Raw genomic sequence first — 19,324 nt, 5'->3', positions numbered from 1 at the left:
AGGGCACAAAAACCCAAAGTGCTTTGCCACTTCGTTCAGTCCACAGAATTTGTGTTTTAGTTTTCATGTACATGTGTCGATTCTTGCACAGAAAACGGAAACCCTAAAATAACCTTTGGGGTTTTGCAGACGTTGATTCTCCAATTCATCAAAATGCATTGTAATTCACCTATAATGGATTATATTTTATTTGGTTTTTACACAAACCCTTTCGTGCCTTCAGGTTTTCACACCTAGTTCGTTTGAGCCCTCCAAAAGCTCTCAGAGCAGTTTAGGGTGTATATGTGAACAAACCAAGTGATCTCAGACCCCCCTAAAAGGACCCCAAAGCGAACCGAACTCAGACCACATCCGGAGGTGGTCTGAGTACGGTTCGCTTTTGGGTTCTTTTGTGGTTCGATTTCTTTTTGATATGTGAAATCAATGAGGTCCCGGTCCGCTTTGCGTGTCGTTTTGACATCAAAATCAGCTGCTACACAGAAAGCTGGGATCTGAGTTCTTATGAAGTTGTGATGTGAACAAGAAAGGGTCTGAGATCACTTCAGTTCTGAAGGGGACCAAAAAAAGAACTGGGTACTCTTTTGAGTCCACTTTATTGTGAACACCAAAAGGACTGAGTTCACATTCGGCTAGTTCCTTTTCTGGTTCACTTAAAGTGAACTGGGTTTGGTTCTTTTAAAATGAACTATATGTAAAAACACCCGTACCACGTTCACACTGCCATCAAAATCTGATTTTCTGCTCATATGTGACCCACGTCTGTCTCTTTGTATGTCAGTTTGAACAGCACAAACCACATGGAATCTGATCTATTCGGTTCTGATTTGAGCCACTTCCATATGTGGTTCTAAATCAGATACAGGTCAGATGTTTTGCAATGCGACATCATTCTGAACAGTTTTATCAGAATTCATGAGACTTTAACATCATTTTAGATTGATTTAAATATGCACCAATGTCATGATCTTAAAACAATCAAGACATTAAACATTAAGCTTCTGTTGCACATCGCCTTATACATGAAAGCCCCTAACACGTGTTTGACTTTTTTGATGCATTGTCCAGATGACCCAGGTGCATACTGGCTCGGCTTGTATGCTCTCGTATCGACATTTTATTGTTCTTTTGCACATGCAATGCAGTTCAGGACTACGAACAGTTCACACAGCTGTCTGGTTTTAGCCATGTAATGTGAACAGTCAAACAAAAAAATCAGATCTGAGCAAAAAATTTGAATTGAGCATTAATGTTTGCAGTGTGAACGAAGTCTTAGGTCCTTTTGAAGCTTAACAGCCTGTCACCATTTACTGCCTTTGTAACCAGAAAACCTAAAAAAAATTACACTTTAAAATAACCTATGTTGGGGTTCTGAAGAACAAAAAAAGACATAAGGATGAGTAAATAGCGACAAAGTTTAAATGTTTGGATATGTAATTGTGAGAAAAACCTGTGTCATGGGGTCACCCTGAGTTTTACTTACCATTTACTCAGCCCTGCCTCATACGGTCTCATGGCTTGTGAATGCACCACCACATCTTCACATTCCTAATGAAGACAATCATGATAAAACACACGTTATGTCACTAACACAGTACCGCTACATGAAGTCATGTCTGAAGATGGACTAAAATGATCCTATTACAAAAAAGTACAGGCCAGCAGACAGAGAGGCAAACAGAGAGTGCGTTTACATGCACAGTCTAATGCTGATTATAGTATATATATATATATATATATATAGTTTTGTTCTTGCACTGACAACAACTTGCACTGACATATCTTAAAATACATCAGTGCCCTTTGTTTTGCCTTAAAATGCACACAAGTAATGTTTTTAGTAAGGCATGTTTGGTCAAACTAGTTATTTCCTAATTCAACTAAGGCCTAGTCCTGGCTTAAGCTAATCCCTTTCCGGGAAACTGCCCCTCTATGTATTATAGTCGGTGACATCATTGCCTGCGACAAACCTGACCAATCTCCAAATCCCATGTAAACCCAGTTTTCTGTTTAGCCGGTTTATTAATTTGCATGAAAACGCAAGATTTTTTGAAAGTTAGTTATCCTCTTATTCTTTGCATGTAAACGGACTCAGAGATACAGATACATACAGCTAGACTGAAAGTGTATAAGACCTGAGTGCAGAGATGCTGTAGTAGCGGTTGTCTCCTCCAGCAGCAAAGGCTTCTCTTGCATCAGCTCCAGCGATCAGAGAGTCAAGCCCGATCACACCTGCACGGACACCTTTCAATCCACAACAGTGGTGTGAAGCCACAAAAACTAATGTCAATCACATCATCTCCCATCGCCTGATGCTCATTGTCATTTCCAGAATCCATGTCCCCATTCACATTCATATTTGACCAGGGTATCTGCATATTTGACAAAATGAAATTTAAACATTTAAAACATTTTAACACATTTTAAAAAAATGTAACACATTCAAAAATCTTTTTGCACACACACAAAAAAAACAAGAATAAAATAAACACATTAATGATAAAAATGCATATTAATAGAGGCCATATGCAATAAGCTTGCAATTGTATTATTAACGGTTTAATTAAGTTTAAGGGGTCTGTATTAAAATTACTACAGGTTTCTTCGGATTGTTTTTTTAAAAACATGCAACAATGTAAACAGGAAAAGTGTATTTAAAGTCTTCTTAGAAGAAACAGGTGTCAGGTGAACGGGAGGGCAGATTTGTGGCAACCAAAATCCAAATCAGATTAAAAAGACTGCAGTCTTCATAAAGGTTGTTCAAAACAAGCCCATAAAGCTTTTGTCTTAAATGATGGCCACATTTTCAGGACAAGAGGTGAAGTAAGGAAAATATTCATAAACATCCTTCATGCACATTAAGAACTGATTTAGGGATTGTTGTACCCAGCCCTGTTTTACTTGTTAACATACCTTGGTAGACTATACTTCCCTACAAAGGCTAAGTGCAGTAACTACGCAAACACTGAAACTGAGAAAAATGCCCTTACAGTTTTTTACAGCAGCCATCCAAACATGTAACTGCAATTTTGGCAGACACGTTTCTGTGAAATGGGACAAAATTGAACCAGGAGACTTTGTCACAAGACACAAACAGATCTCACAAAGCAAATTTCAACCCTTAACTCAATTTCGACCAAGCGTGTAGTTACTGCGCTTTGGCTTTGTAGCAGTATACTTGTCTGCTAAATTAATTCATGTCAATGTAATAACCAAAACAGAGAAACAACATAATTAAGATGCTGATAGATCCAATGTGGATATGGCTTGCAGATCTTATAGATCCAATTTGAGTCCAGTTTCACTAGATCTCTCTTCCCATAAGGAAATGACTAAATCTGTACTTAATTATCAACTGTTGTAAGTTCAAATCAACCATGAGTTAGAAACAGATGAAGGAAGACAGCAGAAAGAAAACAAAGTGATGTAAATGCATGAGAAAGAAGTTTTATTGAATAATCTAAGTGGCAATTTCAATGGCATGTCTGGCTTTGCTGATTTCATCTAACTAGAAGCAGATTAGCAGCTCTTATTATACAAAACACAAACAGTGGAAATATACGGTTTCACAACATTCCTGTGACTCATATCAGCATTAAGAGACAATACAGTGTCAACATAAGATTAAACAACATTAAGAAAGTAATGCAGAATACATAGCATAAAAATGAATATAATACAAAAGAAAAAGAAAAATAGAAAATATATGAAAAATATATTTATATGAAAAATAAAATAAATATTTGAATATATATATATATATATATATATATAAATTGTAAGTTAAAGTTAATAAGTTAACATAAAATTAAATTAATGATACATTAAAAAATAAAATGTTTGTTTCTACTATAATGCTAAGTGCAATTTAGAGACAGAGACTGAAAAGTAGTGGATAGTGGATGACAAGAATGTGGTAATGACCAGGGTAATGCCTAATAAATTCATCTTTAAAATTGGATCTTAGAACAGTATAAAGTTAACTAAATATCTAAATATATAGCTTTTTTATTTACAAAACATTCAATAACTTAACATTAAAAAGTAGTCACAGTTGAGGAAGATTTAAGATTGTTGTCACTTTCTTGAACGGGTTCAGTGATATTAGTCAGCATATAATCATTTGATGTTGATTGATTTGCAGCTTTGGACGTGATGTACAGAAAACTCACTATAAAGAGTGCCACAGCAAGACCCAAATTTGTGATCCACCACCAGACATTAAACTCTGTACAGTTTCCTTCTGGGCTGGAGTGTTCCTCTGTGTAAATGAAAGAACAGATTCAACATTATACACTTTTTAAAGTCTAAGGAATATCTGCATTTACGCAAAGTTAGGTGTCTAGAGACACCTTTTAAAATCCACAAAATAGTCATAAAAGTGTCATTAAACTAGTCACTATAACCACACAGTCTATATAATTTTTTATGAAAAAGAAATTGTCATTTGAGATTTCAACAGCCCCAATCCTCATTAATTTTAAATAGAAGAGAGTATAAAATGTCACTATTGGTGCTTCTATAACCACTGTTTGGAACAACTTATAGGCATGTGAAACAGAAAGTACACCCTAATTGGATACTATGGTTTAATGTATCAGAACATAATTAAAAAAAACACTTGGTGTTTAGCTTTTCTTTAAATTAGATCACTACAAACTTAGACACACAACAATGCATGACATATCACGTTATGTCATTATTTATTTAACAAAGATAAAAGTTAAATAAAAAATTAAAAAACAAATGTAAAAAACATCGGATCCCATTCATTGTAATAAAGAGCTGGTGAGTTTTCGGTGACATGAGCGATAGTGACCGTTGGCGACTGGATGGAGCATGTACAGTTATGCAAAACCTTCAACTTTATGCAAATGATGAGCGACTTTGTGATTCAGCAATGCAATTGTTGCTGCTCATCAATCTGGGAAGGGTTATGAGACCATTTCCAAACAATCTGAAGTGCAGCATTCTACAACGCGGAAGATTACATGGGAATCATTCAAGACAGTTGGCTTCTAAGGAAAGGACATCCCAGCAAATTCATACCAATGTCAAGACTGTGCAATGCTTAAAAAAAATTGCACACAAAAAACAAAACAAAACAAAACAAGAGCTATATCTCAGTGTGTTTTCAGACCTTGTTTCAGAACCTGGTGCGTTTTTCTTTTAAAACATTTTCTAATTGCTCTTCTCCACAATGGGTACACGATAACAATGTTGCCCGCCTAAGGTTTGATTCCTGCTTAATTTAATGAAGTAATATAACCACAGTTACAAAAGCCATAATAATCCCACATCATTGCTGTCTATCCATTCTGACAGATGACAACTTTGAGCGAAATCACAGAAAATAAACGGATGCACTCCGACCAATTAAAGAAGTAGTCCACTTTATAGATGGGGCCAATTGACTTACCATAGTATTTTTTTCCTACTATAAAAAGTCAATGGACCCCATCTTTAAACTGGACTACTCCTTTAAAGGTTTACTCACATGTGACATCTATTAAGAAAGTTTGATGCCAATGCAAACCGAACCAAGATGAAAGTGCAACATTGTAGATATTTAACCCCTGGTTTCGGAACAAAGCAATCAATCCACAGGTCTGAAAACACCCTCTGCAGTCCTCAGTTCACATGTTAAATGTTAATGAATGACAGTTTGATTGAAAAAATTGATTGAAAAAAACGAAATGCTTGATTGGTAAGGGATTGTCTGATGAAACCCTCTTCTCTTATGTTATAAAATGAAAATAGCAGCACAGCAGCGAGGTTTACAAAGTTGCATCTCAACAAACCACAAGACTTCTGAAACAATGAATCTCATTCACTATTAACTAAGATTTTTTTAAACCTTGTATCTTTTCACAAAAACGTTCTGCCTAATTCACAACATGCCCTACTGAAAAATCCAGCATAAAAAAGACCACCATAAGCTGGTAGCTGGTTTTAGCTGGTTTAAGGTGGTCCTCCCAGTGTGGCAAAGCTGGTCAAGCTGGTGGGTCAGCTGATCTTCCAGCCTGACCAGCTTAGTCCAGCTAGACCAGCCTAAAAAGTGACCAAAACACAGCTAGACCAGCTTGCTACACCAGCAATACCAGCTAAAAACAAGCTGGGAGACCAGCTAAAACCAGCTCACCAGCTTATGCTGCAACTTATAAAGAAGTGTGTCAGGTTTTGCTGTCAGAGTGAAAGAAAGGCGTGCTTTTCAAAAGTGTGTCTACAAGCGTGACAGGTTTAGTCTTTTCACACGGGCTCCAAATATTCATCCAAAATCTTCACATGTCAAAAAATAATTACGACGTCTGTGTCAAATCACGTTTACACACTGCCTCTGAAACTTTTGATTGTCTTAAAAAATGGATCAGGTTAAATTTTCTGCATGGCGTTTTGACATCAGAGCCACCGTACAAGTTGATCCACATCGTCTCGCAGCACAAAAGTATGACAAACAAAGTGAGGAATATAAAGACAGATAAAAGGTTCTGTGGTTGCCAGGTAAGGTAGCCCACACTCGAAATGTGCCCTGTGCATTTAACTCATCCAAGTGTAATAAACGCGCACACACACCCGGAGCACTGGACAGACAGCGGCTGCTGCCCCCAGCAGGGAGGAACTGAGAAAGCCATCTTGATCAATTAGCTAAATGATAGCTTGTTGATATTCATCTATTTGCGGTGAATAGTGCTAACGTTACAAAGACTTCATTTTGTATTGTTTTGAGAATTTTTTTCGCAACAAATAAATTAATACGCATTGGATACAGAGTGCAAGGTTTGTGCCTGTGACGAATCTGTAGGATAACGAATACGAAAAAAACGCATACGAAAATTACTAACTACAGTGTGCAAAGATCTTAACTTGGGTGAGCATCTAGCTGAGTATGTGAGTGGAGCGGCATGATTTTGCCTGGAGCTAGAAATGTATTTTTTGAAAGTTGGAGCGTTGCGGTTTTCTCTCATCCGAGAGCGCTCCACTAACGCTCCATCATGAGCGCAACTCATGTTAACAACCCGTAATGAAACGATGGCCGTAAATCTCATCTAACAGTTGGGGGGACAAAAACATTAAATTTCTCAATTGGAAAATATTGAATTGGGTTAATATTAGTAACTATTCCAATAAACCACTTTGATGCTCTTCTTCTAGTATTAATATTTATTTTACACTGAATGCATAGAGGTTTGTGATATTTCATGGAGCGAACACAAAGCAAGGAGTAAGTCAGGAGGAAGTGGGTTGGCAGCAAGTAGCGGGAAATTATAAACCCGGTGTGTAGCTGTAGGGGAGGGATTAAAAACATTGAGTAGGAAGAAGAAATTATTTCAGCTTTACTCGCATACTCTGTCGCCCAGGTATATTAGCAGCCGTCTAGCAGTCTATTTGGCATCGCATTTTGTACTTTTTTATGCATTCGTGGTAATGGCACTGTTTGGTATGAGTTCAGCTTGCGAGCATTTCTTTTCTCTCTAACGGTGTGTGTGCGGCACACGCCAACTCTCTCTAAAAGTGACTTTGGTTTGGCAAAAGCATTACACAGTATGACATGTCATCTGTTATTGTTCATCTTAGGTTGTATTTACTTAATCTTAAGACCAAATGATTTTTTATTATGTCCTGATACGTAAAAGCTTGGCATCCAAAGAGTGTACTTTCTAGTAAAAATCTCTGTAAGGGAGCGACAAAATGATTTCTATAATTTTTTTTATATGACCATATGCCAGTAAGATTTCAATGGACTGTCCTCGCCTTACCTTTCACAAACAACATGTAGGCATGTGGGTCTCCTTTTTCAGATTCATCATCAGAGAAGCAACGGTAAAGTCCAGCATCCACCTCACGAACATAAAAGACAGTCAGAGAGCAATTACCATCTTCAAAGCAGCCCTTGTTCAGTGATCCTCTGTCTTTAAATCCTTCATCAATGCTTGTGGTTCCATTTTTCGCGTGATAAAAAACAACTGTTTCTTTATGCATCCACTTCACATCCTTTGCATTTGTCACATAACACATAAGGGTGAAATTGCTCAGCGGTTGGGCGGTCATGTTATGAGGGACTAGAGGAAACACATTTAAAATCAAAATCAGTCATTATCATCTCATTGTCTAATATAGATTTTCTTATGCTGTGCATACATCTGTTCAAGCTGTGGCAAAGTAGTTCAGTATGTAATGACTTACCTAAGACATCCAATATATAGACATATTTTTCTCCATTGCAGTTGAAATCATAGGTCCCTTTATCGTTGTACTTTGTTGATTTGATTACCAAATTGTTACTTGTGTCTTCCAATTCGTATTTTTTCTGATAAGCCTTTTCAATTTCACATGTGTGTTTTTTGCATTTGGCAATAGTTGCCTGTGTGGGTATGACCTTTATCCATTCGCCATTCTCACAGCTGCTGGCATTGAGTGTTAATCGCTGGTTTACCAACACTGTGACTGGATAATGATGAGAGAATGTTCCTGAAAAATAAAACAACAAAGAAAAGAGGCTGTGGATATTAGAATACTGTAAGCAAAATGAAACAGACAATTTAACCACTTAATTTAACGCAAACAGAAACATAAAGTCAGCATAGCAACATAAAGTCAGCATACCCTCAAGAAAAGGTATAACCAATATCAATGGCCAAACAATCCACTTTAAAACAGTCTTCATGGCAATGCACTGAAAAACAAATCAACAAATAATAAATGTTATTTCAGTCATCCAGTCCACTTACAAATAAAATGACAACTACAATGCATTTCTTAATGTTGATTTTGTGTGCGCAGAGGTGGACAGTAACTAAGTAAATTTACTTGAGTACTGTACTTTAGTATTTTTTGTGGAAACTTGTTACTTTAACCTCACTACATTTGGCAAGGCAAATATTCGACTTTTTACTCCACTACATTTCTGTCAAGGTCACTGTAGTAACATTTGTCCAAGGATTTTTTCTTTTCTGAAACGTGATTGGTTTTTTGCAGGAGACAGACAGTCACTCTTGTAGGTTCATATATGCTGAATTTCAGCAATTTCCATTATTTTTTTAAAAACTGATCAACTGGCGACATTCACGGCAAAATGGATAGGCAGATCCTCAGTGCATGCATCAATTGCTATACTTAAAGAGTTTGTCATAATGACGTATGGTCAGGCAAATAATTTTTGTATGTATGTTGCCTGCTTGTCATATCTTTACACGATCGCTAACACACTGGTAATGATGTTAGTTAACACACAATGGTGGAGGTGGTAGGATTGATAAATAAATAAATAAACACTTTTTAATCAGTTCAGTTGTTTAATTTCTATAAAAAGCTTCCTCAGATACTATAATATGGTCAGTATATGCACTAGGTTGCTTTGAAGGTACTGTAAGTATTACATGAGGGTTACATTTAAATTTGACAGGTGAGGGCTGATATCAGCCTAATATTGGGGTAAAAACTCAGATGACATTACACTGTATTTCGTAAATAAATTATAAGCAGCAGGAAAGTCAAGGCTGTAGCTAAAATGCGGAACAGAGTTTAATTTATTAGGGAATTTCTATCTAGTGGAATGCATTTGACAGACGCCACTCTGACAAGTTAGAGGAAAAGGTGAGTGGGTCCAATAAGTGGTCTTATAATGGTTCAGACGCCCATGTACAAATCCAATGTGTGGAAACACATCTGTACACTAAGATAACATGCGTTAATTTTTACACATTGTTTTGTGTTATTCACTTTAAAACATTATGTGTTATTTTAATACAGTATGTGTGTCATGTGTGTTAAAATAGATAAAATGACAACACAAGTTAGGGACAACACATTAAATGTGATGTGCTTAACTAGACAAAAAATGTGTTGTTTATCATAACCGTTTTATGAGTGTACCATATTAATTGCATGGCATATTTTGTTATTGCATCGGACCGCACTGCATCGCAATCGGCTGAATCGCATCGTATGGCATCGGTAGCTGCTCATATGTATCTTTAATGTATCGTAGGCTATGCATCGAGATGTGTATCGCATCGGACTCGGTTATGGAGATGCACATTCCTACTCTCTAGATTTAAATAGTTTTCCTGGCAAGGTAAAAATTGGGCTTTACATAGACAAAGCATCAAATGTATACATTTATATTTAAATACAAAATTAAATCAAAATAAAAACAGAGCATATTAAGAATACATCCACGTAAGAATCAACTACTCTCTCTGTCTATGTGTGTATGGGTTTAATTCATGACAGGTTTGTAACGATCTACTGTAACGTTAGGCCTTGACAGGTGTACAACAACCTGTCCGATAGCCGCAACCCGCTAACGTTAACCAGTTGCAAAATATCCAAATCCCGGCCAAGTACGTTACCACGGTCTAAAAGTATACCGACTTATTTGTTACAAATTTGTTTATGTTATGTGAACGGACTATAATGGTAGAAAGGTAACTTATTTAAGTTAACTTAATACGAAACATTCCTCTGCAACTTCTAACGGGCTTGCATGCGTGTGTTGTACCGTCATTGAAAACTAATGTAATTCATTCACTTTCGAGAATTTTCTAATAATAATGTTTACCGGTAATTTCCTTATGAAAAGATAAACGTTACCTACCTTATTTTTCGTTGTTTACAAATCAAACCGCTTATAAACTCAGAGAGCAGCGAGACAGCGGTAGCTGGCAGAGTCGTATAATGGGCGTTGGCAAGAGGTTTCTCATTGGTCAAATGAGCTTCCTCAAAGAGTAGGTGTGTTCGAGATCATCGAGGGGATCATCCGGCGATGCGTAGACCGATTCCCTGCTCACGACGACGCACAAGTATAAATGAAAACCGACGCGGAACCTACGCTGTCGCGGCTACGCGGTAGTACCTACGCACGACTATAAATCGCCCTTTAGGGGTCTTCACTGCGCGTTCTATTCAGATAGATAGTTTGATGGCTTCTGTTCTATCTATGCATAGACATTATATACGTAGACACCTCGTAGACTGAGCTGCCTATTGGAGCTGACGTATCGGGCGGCCGCCATCTTGGATGGGTCTCCAGTGCGCTCCCTTGCATTCATTTCTAATGAGGAATAATCATAACTCCCCTAATTTTTACCGGATTTTCACACGGTTTAAGTTGTTATAAGCGGCAGAGATTTAGTTATGATACAGGACGCTGCCACACATTTAAAAATACTGTTTTCATCCTAAAATACTTTGTATTATGCTCTTTAAGTATGGCACATTTCATAATTTCAATTTTTTGGTTTATATTTCATATTTAAGTACATTAAACAACTTTTTTACTTTTACTTAAACATTTTGTACTAAAGTATATTTTACTTATGTAATTTTTACGTATTTGAGTATTTTATGTAATTAGGTATTAAATTAATTTTAATATGAATGAATTGAGAATGAATAGACCCTTTTACTGTTTGTACACAATGATGACGTGGCAGCGTATGCGCGCGCATTTAGGCAACGGAAGTATCGTAAGAATCAAAAGTGAAGCAACACAAACAGTAAGTTATTTTAAAAAAGTTGACTTTATGAACATTTTCAACACAGCTACCAGATCCGTGTACTATAGGGGAGTGGATAGAAGACGTTAGCAGATGGCCAAAAATAAAGTTGCCAGATACATATATACGTATATTAGTATATTATATTTGTGCAACCAAACGCAACAACCAGACAATTTGATGCTGGGAAACCGTTTGAATAAACTTTCTGAGTTGCTACCACGTTAGAACCAATGGGGAATAACACCACTTCCGTTGCCCAAATGCGCGCGCAGGCTATTTGATCACGTGAGCTGTAAAAGGGTCTATTGGCTGTGAGAATTTTCATTCCTATGGCGGTCGCGCTACTGAAGCGCCATCTAGTGGCTGTTTCCAAAAACGAATCAGAGTTTCCCCTCTTGTTCTTCTATGAGCTTTGACGACTCTGTCACAACAAAACCCTCCTGTTTTATAGCAACTTCCCATTGCCTCCTCATGCCTGTATCACTGGGAAACCTTCAAATGTGAAGAAGAAAACAGTGAGAGATCATGAGAGAGTGTACCAGTTCCTGCTGAACATTGACATAATATTTTAAATAATAACGTAAAATAACCAAAATGATTGTTCAATCTTACTTGTGAAATGTAATCCCATGTGATCTGGAATCAATACTGCGCCGGTTATTGCAACCGTAAGCTGCACAAAATACGGCCATAGTATGGCTTTCTTTCTGTTAACTCACATTGACGCTGATGCTAGCGAACAGTGAGGAGACCCATCCAATATGGCGCCGGCGCTTGATGCGTTCCAGCACGTCATGAGGTGTCTACGTATATAATGTCTATGGTTCTATGGACTGCAAGCTACTTGGAAAATGTAGTGAGCTAAGCTACCAGTTTCTTCACATTAAATGAAGCTTCACTACACTGAAGCTACCCCCCTAGGAAATGTAGCAAGCTAAGCAACATCAATAGTAGCTTGATACATCCAAGCTACTTTTTTATTTTTAACTGGTTTCCATTTAGCATTTTGGTAATTATAGGCAATACAAGCATATAATGTAGGTCTAGGTACTTCACATTATAGGGTGGTTTGCTGGACAGGTCTTATCCTACTCCCAGAATAAAATGCATGTTTGAGCTGCCTTAATTTAAAATCCCCTGGCCCTGACATATCTTAACACAGGGGTCTCCAACGTGGTGCCCGCGGGCAGTAGGTAGCCTGCACAGAGTCTGTGAGGTGCCCGCCAAAGCACACTATATTAATAGTTTCAATTGTAATATTTATTACATGTTTTTATATTAGCTTGGCTTGATGACATAACCCAGTCAGAGGTAGAGCACGAGTCTTCACAGAATGCGAGTGGTAATGTTTTGTATGAATGAAGGCTGCACAACTCGAACATATGGGACAAACGACGTCCTGTGTCGATTCAAAATGACGCGCTTATTCTCAAATTCAGGACGACTTCAGAAATGTTTGGAAAATTGTAGCTTGTGTGGAAGCTACCTCACTACTTGTTCAAAAAAAGATCTTAGCTACTGAAAAGCTATTTGATTTAGAAAGCAGCTAAGCTACCACCAAGCTACTGAAAAATGTAGTTAAACTACTAGCTTCGCTACTTGTAGTGAAGCTACTGCCCAGCACTGATGACGTATTCCCAGTGGTGAACGCAAAGCATTTTGGGAATCCGCGGCACAAAAGTACAGGCGCCAGACTTCTTTGCATGGAGGGAAGGACGCAGTGTTCAAAATGCCGTCTACTTTCTGTGTTATAAACTGGAAAAGTCGTTCTCATGATAAGTGCAATAAAGCTTTAGAACGGAAAATCCTTTTATCGTTTTCAAACGTGGAAAAATATTAGTACAAGCCATGTTTCAGAGGTGACAAAAAGGTGACGAATGGCATGAATAGCAGCAGTAAGGAGACCCAAGATAAAATAATTGTTATTAATAAAGGCATAGAACCAGTTTATTTGTAGTGCACTGACGACAATTTTGTATAATTATTTAATAATTTAATTAATAAAAAGACTGAGATATGTTTGGTAATTGTATCTGAACGAAATTGAAATTAATTTGGTATATTTCATATCAATATATTTGTTTCCCTTGACATTTTAATTAACACTAACTTTATTCTCATCTTAATTATAAAAATGTATTTCTGTATAAAATAATATTACCAATTAAAACACATTTGAGAGAGAGAGTTTTTGGTTAAGTTACAGTTTGACAAGTTTACAGTTTGACAAAAGCACAATGTTGTGTTGAGTGTACAAATATGTGTAAACACTTTGCAGTTTGAATGATGTCCTGTATAACCAAAATGACGGAGTATGTTTTCATGTTTCCTGTTCGATCGCGCCCGTGCCTCTCTCTCTCTCTCTCTCTCTCTCTCTCTCTCTCTCTCTCTCTCTCTCTCACTCTTCTTTTTCCTTTATTTCTTAACGCCATTCCAGCATGTACGGCTATATTCATGGCGAGAACCAGGTAATCCATATACAAGTTTTATTCAGACAAGTTGATTCATACACAAGTTGGTGGAGGGACAATTTGGTATCTCCAATTTACCTAACTTGCGTGTTTTTGGCCTGTGGGAGGAAACCGGAGTAAACCCACGCTGACACAGGGAGAACATGCAGAAACTCCACACAGAAAGGCCACCTGCCCTAGCTGGGGCTCGAACCGGGAACCTTCTTGCTACCCTCTCTCTCACTCACATATCTCGTCTTTGTATTAGGATTTAGTTTTAGGCGGTATGGTGTGAACAATGTTTTCTTTAGCCTGCTGCATTTTGAAGGATTATATTCAGTTTTTTTACGCTAATTTTTCATTATTTCCATGCTAGAACACTAGCCTGCTATGCCAGTCCATGTAAACGGGCCAAACATATCCATAATTCTTTGCGTTCTGATGACGTTGCCACCCAGTTTGTCACGTTTCTTAGGGATGAATCAGTGAAGGAATGAGTTTTGACTTAGAAAACAAGCCTTTGATGACAAATTCAATTGACGTTTTAAAAAAAATTATTGTAAAAATGACTACTGAATAACGTTAAATGTTTTTGTGCTGGACTTTAATTTGTTTTCTAAAGAAGGACTTTTATTTTTATATAGTTTTGACTTTTTTTCCATAGTTCTTCCTATTGTTTCCTGTTTTAAGGGGAAGTAGGCCATATTACTTTACTGCTTTAGTTTTACAAGGTACTTCATGTGGTTGCAGTCATCAAACATCATCATGCCATTTAAAGCCCTTTAAAATGCAATATCTGTAAGTGTGTTTGTTTAACTTTGTTTTGTGAGCATTTTGAGTACTTTATTGCTGTGCTATTTGTTAAAGCATTCAGTTAAGCATGTTTGTAACTTTCTATTTAAGTTTGCAAAGTATTCATCTATGCTGTTGATATACAACCTTGTGTACTTCAGAATGTTCATTTATTTGATGATTTGTTAACTTTATGAAATTTATATTTGTGTATTTTTCTTTTTTTTGTAGTTTCACATTTTTCAAGATTAAACTTTATTAACTGCATTTGTGGAGTTTATTGTGGAAGTGTTTAGCGGCTGGATAACTGAATTTATTGAAAACAGTGAGGCCAGTGACAGTGAAAAGATAAGCATCATGCACAAAGAAGGTGAAGATGTTGTCTCAAGTTCTCACTCCTCTACATCATCTAGAAGTTCTAGCGCCAGTTGGTTGTCACAAAGGCAAAGGCAGAGGCAGCTAAGGCAAGAGCAGCTCATGCAAAGAAAGAAATTGGAATTAAAGTGGAACAAGCTCGTCTTCAAGCAACATTAGAGGCACTGCAGGAGGAGAAAGAAAGAGCTGCAGCTATAGCAGAAGCAGAAATTCTATCAGCAGACTTCATAGAAGGAGACCATGTGTCAGCATCTGAGTTTCCTAAAGAGAGCAGTGTCCAACGCACCGAAGACTATGTAAGACAACAAGCATCTAGTTATAATCCACAAAGTATTCCTGAGCATATGTCAGATACTTACAGCCTGGCCAAATACCTTGCACGCAGTCGCTTGGTTACTTCTGGATTGAACACCTTTGATGATAAACCTATAAAATATTGGGCTTGGAGATCATCTTTTAAAAGTTATATTGCAGACCTTGACCTCAAGCCAGTGGAAGAGATGGATTTGCTCATTAAATATCTGGGCAGAGAATCATCGGAACAAGTACGAAGAATAAAATCAGTTAATATTAGGCACCCTTTGCAGGTCTACAAATGGCTTAGGCGGAACTTAGAGAAAATGTACTGTATGGCTCACCAGAGGCAATTGAAAGAGCTCTATTCTTCAAACTGAAAAACTTCCCTAAAATTTCAGGTAAAGATCTGTATAGGCTGCGTGATCTTGGAGACCTGCTTGCAGAGCTGGAGGCAGCAAAGCTGGATGGCTATCTTCCTGGGTTATCCTAACTTGACACTGCTCATGGAGTGAGCCCAATTGTAGGAAAGCTTCCTTACAATATCCAAGAAATATGGATATTTTATGAATCGAAGTACAAGAGAGAAAATTCTGTGTGTTTGCTGATTTCATTCGCTCGGAAGCTAAAACAAGAACAGACCCAAGCTTTACTATTTTTCCTCCAGTACCACAGGAACAGAGACAAACCAGATAAATATAGGCACGCCTCTATAGCTTATCATAAAACTCAAGTTAACATGCCTGAAACAAGAGATGCAACTTACAGGATAAAATCTGTTGATCCTCATCGATACTGTATCATTCATGATAAGCCTCATCCACTAAAAAGATGCAGAGGCTTCAGATCGAAAAGTCTTGAAGATCGCAAACAGTTTCTTAAGAAACATTCAGAATGCTTCAGGTGCTGCTTCCCTGTAGATCATATGGCAAAGAACTGCAAAGCTGAAATCCACTGTACTGAATGTGATAGTGATCATCATGTTTCAGCTCTACATCCTGGTCGCCCTGGAAGAAAACCATCCCTCCTGTCTTAGAAGATGGTGGTGAGGAAAGAGAATTAAGCAATCAGGAGGTTCGTTCTGAAATTCCTACCTCAGATGCAGCACGTCATTTTAGTCACCTTATGGATATTGCTGATGAACACCAGCCCTTGACCCAGATGCTAACATCCTCCTCCTTATTGGCAGGGATCTTATAAGGGTCCACAAGGTCCGCCATCAGATTAACAAAGCATTCACATAATTTGTCTAGTAAATATACTTATCCTGCAATAGTTAGCTTGTCTGGATCAAAGCATTCACATAACTCGTCTGGGTAATATACTTATGCTGCAATAGCTAGCCTGTCTGGAACCAAGCGTATTATAAACCACAATACTGTGTGACACTTGCATTACATGCGAACGGCCCCTACGCTAATAGCATTGTTTCTCTCTCCCTGTCTCGTCCTCGAACCCGAGGACAATGGGACTAACTGCCGTCGAGGTCAACACACCACTGATCTACTGGCCATCCTTCAACGTGATGCCCAGCCGATGTCAGACCAACGACCACCAGCTGCCCCCGTCTAATCTACTATCTGTGTATATAAACATATTATGTTTTAATTACCATAAAATTTTATAAAATCGTACCTATTATATAATATATCTTCTATAGAATCAGCTATGTCTGTCTCTCTCCCAAGGGTTTTTTCCCCTCCTAGGACTTTTCCTGCAGAGTTTATCTCTTAAGGGTTTTTTCAAAACCACTCTTAGCACCCTCTTATATACGTTACATTATTACTACGCTCGCTAGTATGGTTAATCTTAACCGCTGTATTCTGCTTTCGCCATTTTGAGGACCTGAAGTGGTCGCAAAAGAACTAGAAGCTATTCCTTTAATATGCTGTGAGCATCAAAATCGCTATTTTAACAACACTAAGAAGGCTCAACACAACATGATATTTTGCTCGAAGTATCGCCTGTGTCTCTACATATGAACTCGAGCATTGAGAACATTGTTTGTGAACACAGAGTTAAATAAAAAGAAGGTTTTAAACAATTGACTTTGGATGTTTTTGGCGTCCGCTCGCCGTCGCCTTCCCAGTCAAGATGTATCGATCTCCAATTGCGACTTATCCATAAAAATGCACGGATAAATCGTTGTTTTGTCGCAAGTGAAAAACAATATTGACCTTCTAATTGAAAAGGAGCCTCATATGAGATTCATTCATTCGCATTCGGAAATCAATTATTTACGTCTGGCAGAGATTACGAGCGGACACAATAATAGCCAAAGTCAGTTGTACAAAACCTTTCTTTTTAGTAAACTCTGTGTACACAAACAATGTTCTCAATGCTCGCATTCATGTGTAGAGATCCAGGTGATACTTTGAGCAAAGTTTCATGTTGTGTCGCACCTTCTTATGTTGTAAAATAGTGGTAGTTCGGTAGCAGCGGACAGCGGTTGGAAGAACGCACTAGGGATCGAGTAGGAATCACACCCTAACCAAGATATATTTTTTTAAAGTAGCGTTTCTTTTCATGACAGTCGAGATGTGACATGTTGTCTTTCGTAGCCCTTTACTGTATCCGTAAGAATCATAGACAGTAAAAGATAAGAAATCCGTAAATCGTAGCAAGGTAGCCAATGCTTGTCAATAGCCTGCTGGTACTCGGTAGGTCCTCAAGATGGCGGCATGACGTAAAAGGTCACATGACTGAAATCCATCTATATAAATAAAATGTAATTGAATTGAACTTCATGTGTATCTACTTACCTTATCTTTCTGTACCTTATGTTAAATGAACTCACCAGTACACAGCTTAAATACAAGTAGTGACTTCCTAATTACAGAATCAACATACAGAATATTACATAGAGATAAGATACGTAAGAAAGTGTATCGGCATTGTACTTAAGTGTACTTCCAAGATTTATTTTTTATAAAAAATGAATTAGTTGATGTACATACTAGAATATACAATTTAAATATTTTATGAATAAAGTCAAAAGTGTGAACTACACTGGTAACATTTAACCATGCATGTGTTGCAGATAAACCCAACTAAACAACTTTAACAATAATAACATGCAGTATTCAAAACTCTTCACTTCATGAACAAAGAATGCATTAATCACGAGTTTTGTTACTGAGATTTCCAGCAAAGACAATTTTTTTACCGGCTCTCACTGTGACATGCCTCTATGATTTTTGATGTAGTTGTAGTTTTTTCTCCTTTCACCCATGTAAAAAAAGTCAATTTATGATAATTAGTTCAAAAGACGTCCACTGAGTAGCACGTCCACGGACGTCCATAAAGTGTACCAAACAGACTTTCAGGCAGGGAACCTTTTGTGCATTTCCACAGACTATACTGTACATAAGGGGTTGTAGTCTGATGTTCATACACTAACCCTGGAGAGAGAACCCTTTTATTAGCAGCAATTAACATTGGCCAAATTTGATAGTGGGTTCTCCAAGACATGCCGAAATGAAACGGAGCAGGGACATTGCTGAAATAAACGTTTTGTGCCTTCAGCTGTTGGAAGGACATATATTCAATACACACCAGTTTGCAGAATAAAAACAACACTGGTCCAGAATTTTTATATTAATATTAGAACAAAATACAACCAACAGAAAATTTAGAACTGAATAAAAATCTAAAATAAATGTGAACTAAAAACTTAAAAACATCAGGAAAGTTCTTCTTGCATGGTCTAAATGGCATATAGGTGCTGCTTGCTTGTGATTTTCAGCATCCCTCTAAGTGTTCAGGCGAGCTCAAGGAGAAAAAACAATAGAACCATCACAGAAATTCTAGTAGTCTCTACTGGTATGTGTTGGGTTATATTGATGAGGGCATTAAATCCTACTGGAAAATGTCCCAAAACACATTACAAAAAATGAATTTTGTAGCGGTTTAAAT

General features: G+C 37.5%; 1 protein-coding gene across 2 annotated transcripts; it reads right to left on the bottom strand.

The window, feature by feature from the left end:
• Positions 1-1,436: 1,436 nt before the first annotated feature.
• LOC141280041 (uncharacterized) lies at positions 1,437-11,140 on the bottom strand. Of its 2 annotated transcripts, XM_073811728.1 has the most exons (7): positions 10,595-11,140; positions 8,602-8,671; positions 8,182-8,466; positions 7,755-8,057; positions 4,170-4,258; positions 2,133-2,369; positions 1,437-1,545 (listed from the first exon to the last, which is right to left on the bottom strand). In XM_073811728.1, exons 2-6 carry the CDS (start codon positions 8,660-8,662, stop codon positions 2,214-2,216), a joined length of 894 nt encoding a protein of 297 aa, XP_073667829.1. In that variant the 5' UTR covers positions 8,663-8,671; positions 10,595-11,140; the 3' UTR covers positions 1,437-1,545; positions 2,133-2,213. The 2 variants fall into 2 exon arrangements, with proteins under 2 accessions (XP_073667829.1, XP_073667830.1); XM_073811729.1 differs by lacking the exons at positions 1,437-1,545; positions 2,133-2,369 and having other exon boundaries at positions 3,425-4,258; positions 10,595-11,139.
• Between the last annotated feature and the right edge of the window lie 8,184 nt (positions 11,141-19,324).

Source organism: Paramisgurnus dabryanus, chromosome 13, assembly GCF_030506205.2.
Source record: "Paramisgurnus dabryanus chromosome 13, PD_genome_1.1, whole genome shotgun sequence".
NCBI classification, from domain to species: Eukaryota; Metazoa; Chordata; class Actinopteri; order Cypriniformes; family Cobitidae; genus Paramisgurnus; species Paramisgurnus dabryanus.
Note: the sequence above shows the minus strand (reverse complement) of the source record. Positions and strands in the feature narration are given on the sequence as shown.

Excerpts from the sequence above, each read along its gene's own strand:
- LOC141280041 (XM_073811728.1), bottom strand. The coding sequence starts at position 8,662 with ATGAAGACTGTTTTAAAGTGGATTGTTTGGCCATTGATATTGGTTATA. Across the intron at positions 8,058-8,181 it reads CTATATATTGGATGTCTTAG|TCCCTCATAACATGACCGCC; the intron begins GTAAGTCATTAC and ends TGTTTCCTCTAG. Across the intron at positions 4,259-7,754 it reads CTACATGTTGTTTGTGAAAG|AGGAACACTCCAGCCCAGAA; the intron begins GTAAGGCGAGGA and ends TCATTTACACAG.